General features: G+C 35.3%; 1 protein-coding gene across 2 annotated transcripts; it reads right to left on the reverse strand.

Moving 5' to 3' along the window:
• Nucleotides 1-308: 308 nt before the first annotated feature.
• On the reverse strand, nt 309-12034 carry PRKRIP1 (PRKR interacting protein 1). Of its 2 annotated transcripts, none has more exons than XM_053706254.1 (6): nt 11905-12034; nt 9880-9958; nt 8625-8725; nt 3082-3167; nt 2598-2647; nt 309-990 (listed from the first exon to the last, which is right to left on the reverse strand). In XM_053706254.1, exons 1-6 carry the CDS (start codon nt 12028-12030, stop codon nt 911-913), a joined length of 522 nt encoding a protein of 173 aa, XP_053562229.1. In that variant the 5' UTR covers nt 12031-12034; the 3' UTR covers nt 309-910. The 2 variants fall into 2 exon arrangements, with proteins under 2 accessions (XP_053562229.1, XP_053562228.1); XM_053706253.1 differs by having other exon boundaries at nt 309-993.
• Between the last annotated feature and the right edge of the window lie 867 nt (nt 12035-12901).

A 12901-nucleotide genomic window follows, 5' to 3' on the forward strand; every position in this document is an offset into this window, starting at 1 on the left:
ATTTACATTTATAACCCTGCCAAGTGCCATGCATTCACACACCTTTGTAACATAAACTGTAGCACAAGCTCTGTCTGCATAATATTGAGTGCTGCTGCTGCTGTATTTCTTATATGCATACATTGCAGGGAGATATGAAGTGCGTGTCATGTGGACTCTGCATTGAGTCACATGACTGCTGTGCCCCAGTGTAATGTATGTTACAACATGGCACCTTACTTGGGAGCATCAAGTACCTTATTAGCATTCATCTTCAAATCAATTTTTTTTCAACACTTTGGGGTAAGCTAAACAAATAAAGCAGACAGTAGCGATTACGTGATTTTAATTCATAAGAAAACATCCTTTTAATGATTTTTATCAGGTGTCAAGTGTCCCTTTAATGTTACAGTTGCAGGTGATGTTGAATAAAAGATGATTAGTAGTCAGACTATAACCTGAACACAGACGTGCATTTTAGACATGGTTGTCACAGAGGTCCAGTGATTACAGAGAGACAGCAGGGAACAGTTTACAGACTTTATATGACAAGTCCATTTATAAATTGCAAATGGCAGCTAAATTAATAACACATTTATAACAGACAATACTCAATTATTGTAACAGGATTAAAACACTACCTATGTATGCTGTAAAATTCCTGCCTCTGGACCTTCATACATTATTTTAAAGACTTCATTTAAATAGGACAAAAAGAAAACAACTCTAAAAAGAATACTTTACATTGTGCATAGTTAACCTTTACAAAAAAAAAATACTATAAATTGTATCTTAACATTTTTTTGCATTAACAAGTTCTATGCAACATCATTTATTTTTTTTTAATTAAAACAAGGAATAATGGAAATAGTCTGTATTTGCCATCATGAGTCAGATTACTTCACGCCAGATGTGAAGGTCATTGCACAGCCTATTTTCTGTCTTCAGAATCTGATTGGTCACCATCGCTTGACTCTGGAGTAGGAGGACTTTCAGGTTCTGTATGTTTTTCTGCTTAGAAAAGAAATGTACTATAATTATATCTAATTTGAGAAAAATGTGCAAAATAAAAGTTACCTAGAAAACAGCATCACTATTCTATCACTCATGCCTGAATATGTTAATATGATATGGAAGTGATGGATTAGTCATCTGAGGGCTATATATTGTATTTATTATATTGAGCACAAGCAAGAATGGCTGGAAAAAAAATTATATTTCCCAATTTCAGTTGTAGTAACTGAACAAAAAAAAGCGATACTATGTTAATTGTTTTAGATATAATCAACTCTCTGATTTCCTCACAAAACATCCCAAAAAGCTCAACTCTCACGCAATCTAACCAGCTTCGAAAGCTTATGCTTCCATGACACTCAAAGGTCTCCTATCATTCACACATCAATTACTCATGCAAACATATACCTCATCTCTCCCTTCCTATACACAGAAATGGGAGAAAGAAATTGTCACTACCTTAACCCTACAAAGCTTTACCTTATATATATATATATATATATATATATATATCTGAGGGGCTGTAAGGCAGAAGGCACCCATACACACATATGGTGGACATGCCCCATCGCCCAAACTTATTGTGCAGCAGTTAAAACTGAAATTGAGAAAATTCTATCTGTAACATCTGGTTTTTCCCTTTTCAATAAATTCACCCAAGTAAAATGCAAATTAAGATTAGCACTACTAACCATTATGGTAAAAAAAATTTTTTTTTTTAATTATAACATCACTTTTTTATTAACCAAAAACTTATGTAAGCAACCTGACCTATGTAACTCATGTAAGAAGAAATCTGTTATTCTTCATGTCAACAAAATAATTGAAACTTGTCGCATGTTATCACCTTTTATTGTTTGTATTGTTTAAATATCGTGGGCGTCCATGGTGGTACGCTTCCAAGAAGCTTTATATTCAAATTTCATTATCGATTGAGACAGTTACTTATGTTGCCTATTTAAAAACACGCTGCTTACTACAACTTCTTTAAACTAGTCTAGATTATACGGATCTCATACTTTCTTCACTATATCAATAGAAGATGGGAGTTTGGATACCTGGACTGTAATTTAAGGTGGCAGAGCCCACAGTGGTATGCTTCATAGAAGCTTATTTTATATACACAAATATCAATTGGGACTGTTACTTATATTGCAGATTTGAAGTCAAATTGCTTGATATATTTTTTACAGCTCAATATAGTTTATTTTTTGAAGGGAGATGTCCCTATTTTATATTTAATTTTTTTCCCCTATGAATTGTTTTAATAAATGTAATGTTTATATCTTCAGCTTCTGTAGCGCTCTCACTTATTTCTCTAGTATCTGCCCCTGTTTTTTTCTGGAGTTTACTGTGAAAGCTAGTACTGTGACATCACCAGCATTCTGCACAAGCAAAGTACAAATGCATGTGACCAACTGCTATAATTGCAGAAGGCAGGTCAAGGATTAGATAACTTTTAAAAGAAGTATTTTTTTGCATCATACCTGTATCTAAAATACACTGATGTCCCTCTAAACCACTTTATTGATACGCCTAACAATATAAAACTGTTGCAATCAAATATTTGCAAAATAATATTTTGCTATTAATAGGATCCAAACCTCCTGCTTTAGGTTTTTTCGCCATTTTCTGCTTCTCTTTTAATTTTTGCCTACAAAAGGAAAAAAAATAAAATGTAAAAATGGGAAAAACACACCTACAACACCACCAAGTGATTAAACATTCACATATATATTATTATAATTTATTCGTAGAGTCAACAGATTCTGCAGCATGTTTTTTTCCTGATGCAAACACCCTGAACTGAAAGCATTTAGCTAAATCAAGCAAGGATGACCATATGATACGCAAAAAAAAATATCCTAAAAGGGCCAAATTTTTTTTATTTTTTTTTGCCTTAGTTACATCTAAATGAGCATACTGGAAAAGATCAGATTTAATTGGGTAAAGAAACTTTAGATGTCTTCAGAAACTATACATATTATAAATATTTTTTATTATTATTACTTATAAATATGTATTTGATTTTTATAGGCATGTGCCTTATTTCCCCCTAATATTTTTATGTGGGTAAAACACCCTCACCTTTTCAAACGACGCTTTGCTGTCCGCTCCTCTGATTTCATTTGGTTTTCTTTCAGCTTTCTCTGAAATTCCACATCTAATTTTTGCTGCAGTTACAAATTTTGTAATTTTAATATACAGTGTCTTATAATGCGGCTGGTAATCAGTAGCACAATTATGGCATCACAAAAAATGTACAGGATAAGGCTGAAATCAATGCTCTTCTATGAGTGAGAGCAAAAATATGTATTTATTGTATAAAATTACTCTGCACACTGTACCCTTCTGCTTTAAATTTAGTTATACCAATTAGGTTAGTAAATTGTATTGTTTTTATATTGAGACAGTTTATGATATTCAAAGATACACTGCCACAAGAATGTTTGTAAGTAATATTTAATGGTGTATTTATAGTTTACATTTCCAGTGTTCAGATTGGCTTTACAAAGTATCACAACTCAGTGTATTGTGAGAGAGAAATAAATCATTTGCATTGGTATCTTCTGCACTGCTACTAGATAAAGTAGATAATGTGAACCCACTGGCTTCCAAAGTGGCTGCAATGTATTGCAAAGAAAGACACTGCAGCCCTAATTTGTTCTCTAAAGGGTGGGAGAGATGGAAGTTTAAAAAGTATAAGTTACAGAGCTATACACGGTGGGAAACTGCAGAGGTGGGGGAGGAAGTGACTCAAGAGGCGCGATCAAATATATGGAGCAGGTTTCGGCGCAAGCGTGGGAACCTGCGCCGCCCGTAATTTCACCTCGCACATGGGGTATTACATAAACCCCACCGGCAAGTCATAAAGTGCCGTAAGTCGGATAAACTAGCGATGTCCAGAAATGAGCATAAATACAAATTTCTGGAGTCACCAGTGACTTACAGCACTTTAGAAACTGCAGACGCCTAAGACAAGTAAATAAAATAACAAATCTCCCGTAAAAGTCTAACACGCCTCCCAAAAATAAGCCCGACACATAAAACCCCTATGTCTGCAACCTCCCCTCTCATTACTAATATTAAATGTATTAACCCATAGACCGACAACCCCCCACAACGCAATATGCCAATTTAAACTATTAACCCCTGTATCCGCCATCAAACCCACACCGCAAGTAATAACTCAATTTTTAACCCCTAAACCGCTATAGCCCACATAGCCTTTTAAATGTATTAACCCCTAATCTGCTGCAGCCAACGTCACCGCCACTATAATAAAGTTATTAATCCCTAAACCTAAGTCTAACCCCAACACCCCCCTAACTTAAATATTATTTAAATAAATTTACTATTATTAACTCAATTATTCCTATTTAAAACTAAATACTTACCTATAAAATAAACCCTAAGATAGCTACAATATAATTAATAATTACATTGTAGCTATTTTAGGATTTATTTTTATTTTACAGGCAACTTTGTATTTATTTTAACTAGGTAGAATAGTTATTAACTATTTAATAGCTACCTAGTTAAAATAAAGACAAATTTACCGGTAAAATAAATCCTAACCTAAGTTACCCTAACACCTAACACTACACGATCATTAAATAAATTAAATTAACTACAATTAGCTAAAATTAAATACAATTAAATAAACTAAAGTACAAAAAAAACAACACTAAATTACAGAAAATAAAAAAAATATTACAAGAAGTTTAAACTAATTACACCTAATAAAATAAAAAAGCCCCACAAAATAATAAAATTCCCTACCCTATACAAAATTACAAATAGCCCTTAAAAGGGCTTTTTGCGAGCCATTGCCCCAAAGTAATAAGCTCTTTTACCTGTAAAAAAAGAAATACAACCCCCCCCAACATTAAAACCCACCACCCACACACCCAACCTAACTCTAAAACCCACCCAATCCCCCCTTAAAAAACCTAACACTAACCCCTTGAAGATCACCCTACCTTGAGCCGTCTTCATCGAATCCGGGCAGAAGAGGTCTTCCAGCCGGGCAGAAGTCTTCATCCAAGCGGCATCTTCTATCTTCTTCCATCCGACGAGGAGCGGCTCCATCTTGAAGACATCCGATGCGGAGCATCCTCTTCGTTCGACGTCCAACTGAAGAATGAAGGTTCCTATAAATGACGTAATCCAAGATGGCGTCCCTTCAATTCCGATTGGCTGATAGAATTCTATCAACCAATCGGAATTAAGGTAGGAAAAATCCTATTGGCTGATGCAATCAGCCAATCGGATTGAGCTCACATTCTATTGGCTGATTGGAACAGAATGTGAGGTCAATCCTATTGACTGATTGGATCAGCCAATCGGATTGAACTTCAATCCGATTGGCTGATTGCATCAGCCAATAGGATTTTTCCTACCTTAATTCCGATTGGTTGATAGAATTCTATCAGCCAATCGGAATTGAAGGGACGCCATCTTGGATGACGTCATTTAAAGGAACCTTCATTCTTCAGTTGGACGTCGAACGAAGAGGATGCTCCGCATCGGATGTCTTCAAGATAGAGCCGCTCCTCGTCGGATGGAAGAAGATAGAAGATGTCGCTTGGATGAAGACTTCTGCCCGGCTGGAGGACCTCTTCTGCCCGGATTCGATGAAGACTTCTGCCCGGCTGGGTGAAGACGGCTCAAGGTAGGGTGATCTTCAAGGGGTTAGTGTTAGGTTTTTTTAAGGGGGGATTGGGTGGGTTTTAGAGTAAGGTTGGGTGTGTGGGAGGTGGGTTGCATTTCTTGTTTTACAGGTAAAAGAGCTGATTACTTTGGGGCAATGCCCTGCAAAAAAGCCCTTTTAAGGGCTATTTGTAATTTAGTATAGGGTAGGTACTTTTATTATTTTGGGCGGCTTTTTTATTTTATTAGGGGGCTTAGATCAGGTGTAATTAGTTTAAACTTCTTGTAATATTTTTTTTATTTTCTGTAATTAAGTGTTGGTTTGTTTTTGTACTTTAGTTTTTTTTTATTTAATTGTATTTAATTTTAGCTAATTGTAGTTAATTAATTTAATTTATTTAATGATTGTGTAATGTTAGGTGTTAGGGTAACTTAGGTTAGGATTTATTTTACAGATAAATTTGTCTTTATTTTAACTAGGTAGCTATTAAATAGTTAATAACTATTTAATAACTATTCTACCTAGTTAAAATAAATACAAAGTTGCCTGTAAAATAAAAATAAATCCTAAAATAGCTACAATGTAATTATTAATTATATTGTAGCTATCTTAGGGTTTATTTTATAGGTAAGTATTTAGTTTTAAATAGGAATAATTGAGTTAATAATAGTAAATTTATTTAAATAATATTTAAGTTAGGGGGGTGTTAGGGTTTGACTTAGGTTTAGGGGTTAATAACTTTATTATAGTGGCGGCGACGTTGGCGGCGGCAGATTAGGGGTTAATACATTTAATAGGCTATGTGGGCTATGGCGGTTTAGGGGTAATAGCTTTAAGAGGTAGTTTGCGATGTTGGGGTTGGCGGATTTAGGGGTTAATAAAAAATGTTTTAGTTATTACTTGCGGTGTGAGTTTGATGGAGGATATAGGGGTTAATACACTTTATTAGTTATTACAGTGGGGGACTGCGGTTGACAGGTAGATAGACATTGCGCATGTGTTAGGTGTTAGTTGATTTTTGCAGGCATTTTAGGGAGTTACGGTGCTCCCATACTCAGCGCAAGGCTTGCTACGGCTGCCTTTTATGGCGAGGTAAAAATGGAGTAAGATTTCTCCATTTTCACCACGTAAGTCCTTGCGCTGGATATTGGATACCGATTTGCGACGCGGTTCTATGTTAGCCTATGGGTGTAATAATTGCGGGCGACGGGTGAAATATCCGCACGTAACTTGTATGCTACACCGTATATGTAATACCAAAATCGCGTAAAATCTGGCGGCGGGGGATTTTGCGGGCGACAATGCATATGTAATGGAGGCCAAGATTGTGAAGGAAACACACCAAGCAAAGGGTAATACCAGGCCACTTTTTGGGCCCCAGGGCCGATTTTTTTTAGCCACCCTGGATAATTGGGCCCTGCATTAAACATCTCTTGTGTTTGTGTAAAAAATGTGCTTATCCACACTCTAGAGAGGCCAAAAAACATTCTGTAACCAACAAGTGCTGCAAATAAAACAGCTGTTTTTTTTTTTTTCAATTTGCATAATTTTGTTTTTTGGTCTCAGAGTCTAAGGAACATGGGACAAAACACAATGTTTACACAAAAGCATTATGTGTTTAATGTCCCTTTAAGTCTTTAACGTCTTAAAAGGGACATAAAAGTCAATATTAAAAACTTTAATGGTGCAGGTGGAACATGCAATTCTAAGAGACATTTCCATTTACCTTTATTATCAAATTTATTTTTTTCTTAGTATCCTTTGTTGAAAAGCATACCTATGTAGGTTCGGGAGCAGCAATAAACTACTGGGAGCTAGCTGCCGATTGGTCGCTATGCAAATATGCCTCTTGCCATTGGCTTACCAGATGTGTTCAGCTGACTCAGTAGTGCACAGCTGTTTTGCGGCGGACTTAAAGGGACACTGAACCCCATTTTGTTTCTTTCATGATTCAGATACAGCATGCAAATTTAAGCAACTTTCTAATTTACTCCTATTATCAAATTTTCTTCCTTTTCTTGCTTTCTTTATTTGAAACGAAGGCATCTAAGCTATTTTTTTGGTCCAGGACCATGGAAAGCACTTGTTTATTGGTGGGTGAATTTATCCACCAATCAGCAAGAACAACACAGTGTGTTCACCAAAAATGGGCCGGCATCTAAACTTACATTCTTGCATTTCAAATAAAGATACCAAGAGAATGAAGAAAATGTGATAATAGGAGTAAATTAGAAAGTTGCTTAAAATTGCATGCTCTGTCTGAATCACGAAAGAAAAAATGTGGGTTCAGTGTCCCTTTAAGCTATGCAGGAATTAAAGGGACATGAAACTCAGTATTTTTCTTTCATGATTTAGGTAGAACATACCATTTTAAACAGCTTTTTAATTTACTGCTATTATCTAATTTGCTTCATTCTCTTGGTATAATTTGTTGAAGGAGCAGTAATGCCCTATTATATATATCTCCAGCCACCAATCAACAGCTAGAACCTAGATTCTCTACTGCTTCTGAGCTTACCTAGATAAACCTTTCAGCAAAGGATAACAAGAGAAGACAGCAAATTAAATAATAGAAGTAAATTGGAAAGTTGTTTAAAATTGAATGCTCTGTCTAAATCATGAAAGAAAATTTTGGGGTGTCATGTCCCTTTAAACACCTAATCAGATGCAGGCAACAGTAATAATACATTGCTCTACACAGGGCTCGACAAACCTTGGAGCCAGGAAGCCACTGACTCCTAGAATTTTACTCCTGGCTCATAACTTTTTGGATTATATCTGAATGCAAATACCACTATCTGGCTCCTAAATATTCTTATTGGCTCCTAAATTTTAAACAGATTTGTCGACCCCTACTTTACCACATTAGGACATTTTCTTTTTGCATTTTTATGTCCATTAAATTTGAAAGTTTAAATGGTTTGGGAACATTGTCAACTATAAGTTACCATTAGACAAAAAGTCATAAAAAAATAACCTTGTCAGACATTAAATCCATAAATTCCTGTCTTTGGTACTCTCTGCGACGAAGATGTCGATATACATGAAACTCTCCACTTCCAGCACCAGCACTAGAACCTGAAATAATCAAGTACAGAGATAATCAAGAATGCATTTACCAGTAGAAACATCTGGAAAGCTAGCTGAGCATAGCCTGTTCTAATTAAAACATGTTTTACTACAAAAAAAGGAAGATATAAATGCTATCCCTACCTTGATGCTTGTACAATAAAGACTGACCTACTAACAGTATAACTAGAGAAGAGACAGTAAACACATTGAGTAAAAAGTTAAAGGGACAGTAAACAGATTTTATTATAAAATGTTTAATTATGTGTAATAAAACAACTTTGAAATATACTTTCAGTTTTTATTTTGCCCCTCTTCATTTAATCTACTTCTAAAATTGTAGGATTACAATCAATGTTAACCAAAGATTTTTTTTGTCAGCAGGGTGGGGAAGGTATAATATTTCTAATATTATATAATTTACTGTTTTGCAAACCACAAATTAATGGCATAATTTAATGATAATTTGTGCAATAAAAATTCAACATTTTTAATATTAGCTCATTTTTACTTCATGTTGGCTAATATTTTAACCGGGTGGTCAGTAAAATCAGCCGTGTGGTGCACCCACTAAAAAGGTCCTGGGTAAAACATTGACAATATACTTCCATTATCAAAATGTGCACATTATTTTTATAAGTAAACTTTCTAAGGCTCCAGCTTCTATTGAGCATGTGCAAAAGTGCACAGTATATACATTTTGTGGTTGGCTGTCACATGATACAGGGGGAGGCAAAATTGGATTAACTTTGAAATTTGACAGAAAATATTCTACTGCTTATTTCAAATTCAAAGAAGGCTTTTGCATTGTCTTTTATTGTGTATTTGTCAATTATTTCATTATTCTGTATTTAGTTGTCCTTTAATGAGTGACCTTGTTGTAGGCAAGACTGCTGTAAAACAACTGCAGCAAACAAGGCATTATTTTGTTAAAAAAATATTTAGACCGGACTGATGTTAGTCTATAGCAAGAAAACAGCAATGTCTAATAATTACAAGGTGTTTACTGTCCCTTAAACTGATATTTAAACAGAAAGGAAGTGCTTATTTTTGCACAATTCATGTTGTGAGAGACTTCCACTCAAAAGACAGCAACAACGCCCATTGTTCTACTAGTGGACAGTGACATGCCCCACAAACATAAAAACAAAGTGTTGTTTTACCCATAACATCTCGGACAAATTCTGGAGCAGATCTTGGAGTCCATTCCTTTAGCCTATCAGGTATAGGAGCTACCTTGTCCTTTAATGAAAAAAAAAAAAATTAGCGAGATTCATCTATATTAAAAATAATATATTATTATAGTTACTGCTATGGAACGGGGCCATACAAAAGGTTTTGAAAAATGTTAGTAAACCTAGCAATCAAATACATATATTGGGGAGCTAAGGAAAGATTTATGCCTACAGACATACAACGTCTTATAGAATTTTTCAAACCATAAAGGACAATAAAAACATATGAATGAGAAAATACATTTATATTTATGCATTATGGCAGGAAAAGGTAGTATAGGTATTATGTAAGTTTGGTGATTCTGTGTTAAAGGGATAATGTAGGGCAAAAATAGCATACTCTTATGTATTAGAACATGTCATTCCGGCACTACTGATCCTCAAAAACTCTGTATGTTTACCTGTGTATTTAACCCCTTTTGCAGGGGTTAAAGTCCCACTTAGGAATTACAGAGAATTGGCTAGGTTTTTGTTGGTTTTATCTTTTTTTTCCTTATGCATTAGAGCTCACACAGAAATGAGCAACATTTGTAATGAGACATCTCATGGTTTAGCTAGAACATACAATTTTAAACAACTTTCCAGTTTACTTCTATTATAAAATTTGCTTAATTCTCTTGGTATCATTTGTTGAAGGAGCAGCAATGCACTACTGGCTGCTAACTGAACACATGGGATAGGTGAGCCAATGACAATCAGTATATATATATATATATATATATATATATATATATATATATATATATATATATATATATATATATATATATATACACAGCCACCAATCAGCCTCTTTGCTGCTCCTAAGCTTACCTAGATAAAACCTTTCAGCGAAGGATAACAAGAGAAGGAAGCAAATGAAACAATAGAAGTAAATTGGAAAGTTGTTCAAAATTGCATGCTCTTTCTGAATCATGAAAGAGAAAAAAATTGTGTTTCATGTCCCAACAACCTTAACTGCATGCAATGTATTAATATTTTTGGCAGGGGAGTCTCCCTTTTATATTTTATTTTGTAGACATCAAGGTCTGCAAGTTAGTTATTACCTCAGGGGATTGTTTCAACGCAGTTGTTTATAACTTGTTAGTCAAATGTATACCATTTTTTTAGCATAGGTCGGATTTATGTATACGTGTTCGACCTTGTGGGACAGTTTGGGTCTCTGTATGCCGGATGTTCTGTATATATTTTAATTCTTATTCTGGTATGTAGCTAAAAAAACGTTAGTGTAAGAGTCTAGTGGCGCGTATTAAAGGGACAGTCAACACTTACTTTAACATGTTTTTATATTGAAAATAACAAAACGGAGGTCCGCCTACACTATACCCCTCCTGCCTTGCCGCCTTGCTTCTGTCCTAATCAGCGGCGCTAACTACTCTAATACCCGGTAAATATGGATGCCGGACTCCCCCCACCATTACGTAGCTGCCTTCTTCTTCAACTGATAAGCAAATCAGAATCCAGGCATCGGACAGAAATTGCAAGCGCGTGCAATTTCAGTCCGAGGACTGGATTCTGATTTGCTTATTAGAGTAGTTAGCGCCGCTGATTAGGACAGAAGCAAGGCGGCAAGGCAGGAGGGGTATAGTGTAGGCGGACCTCCGTTTTGTTATTTTCAATATAAAAACATGTTAAAGTAAGTGTTGACTGTCCCTTTAAGTATAGTGTCATAAGCCAGGCGCTTTACCATAGTCTCCTATTTAAAATATTAATTTTAAAACAACAACCAACCATGTTTACCACACTAAACTGGATGCTGATCTTTTATGGTTGTTCCATTCAAATAAATGAAACATTGGATATGTTTTCAGATTACACATTTATGGTATTTCGGGTTTAATATACGGCATCACAAACATTATCTGACCCACGAAACTCTGTGACTTGGTGCTCTCTGGTAAAGTAAGGTCTATTACATCTCCCCACCGCTAATATTTAAAGAAAAAAAGTTACCGGGTTTCTCATTAGCCTCTCCAACTTTAGCCTCTGTTCATCGGTGGCATTTTTCGGTATCACCAACGGCTGCGGCTCTTTTTTCGGCCGCACATCCTTTGAAACACCACCTTTCTCTTTCTCCATGTTGTTTACATCGACGCACAATAATGACGACACGAATCTGCTTCTGTTCATATCAATAAAGCTTGTTGTTGCAATTGGGCTTTGTAGTGAAAAAGGAGTTGTAAATCAGATGGGGCTGGGGTTGGTGCTGGCGGTCATTAGACTGTTTATTTAGTGGCGATTAAGTAGTTTGTTAGGGATCTGTAGTGGCGATTAAGTAGTTTGTTAGGGATCTGTAGTGGCGATTAAGTAGTTTGTTAGGGATCTGTTTGCTTGGTCTGTCTAGTCTCTAAATAATACAAACCTAAATGATAGGATAACGTTTTCTTCCATAAATATTTAGATAGTAGTAAAATCTGATAGAACACCTGCCCAACAGCTTTTGAGCGAGGACATGAAACCCCACTTTTTTTTTTTTTTTTCTTCATTATTCATACGGAACATACATTTCTATACAACTTTCCTGTTTACTTGTATCAGTTTTGCTTAATACTAGTAATGGTATCTTTTCTTGAAGAAGCAGCAATGAACCACTGGGAGATAGCTAAACACATCAGTACTAAGCCAATCACAAGAGGCATATAAGTGCAACCACCAATCGGCGACCAGCTCCCGAGCATACCTAGGGATGCTTTTCAACAAAGGATACCAACAGAGCAAAGCAAATTAGATAAAATAAGTAAATTGGAAAGTTGTTTAAAATTGTATTCTGTATATGTAAAAGAAAAGTAATGTACGTACATACAAATAAACAACGTACGTACATACATAGACTGGCAGAGTGCTGTTGTTTTTTATGGCTTTTGATCCCATGTTTTCCTGTGTTTTTCAAGAATAAATGTATTTTAGATTGCCTTGAGGTTCGCTGGCTTTTTTGAAAGTTTTGTACGTA

The sequence above is a fragment of the Bombina bombina genome, chromosome 3, assembly GCF_027579735.1.
Source record: "Bombina bombina isolate aBomBom1 chromosome 3, aBomBom1.pri, whole genome shotgun sequence".
NCBI lineage: Eukaryota > Metazoa > Chordata > Amphibia > Anura > Bombinatoridae > Bombina > Bombina bombina.

Coding starts and splice junctions, on each gene's coding strand:
- PRKRIP1 (XM_053706253.1), bottom strand. CDS start 12,030: ATGGAGAAAGAGAAAGGTGGTGTTTCAAAGGATGTGCGGCCGAAAAAA. Junction 9,959..11,904: donor AGAGGCTAATGAGAAACCCG/GTAACTTTTTTT, acceptor TTTTCATTAAAG/GACAAGGTAGCTCCTATACC. Junction 994..2,597: donor GAAAAAACCTAAAGCAGGAG/GTTTGGATCCTA, acceptor TTCTTTTCTAAG/CAGAAAAACATACAGAACCT.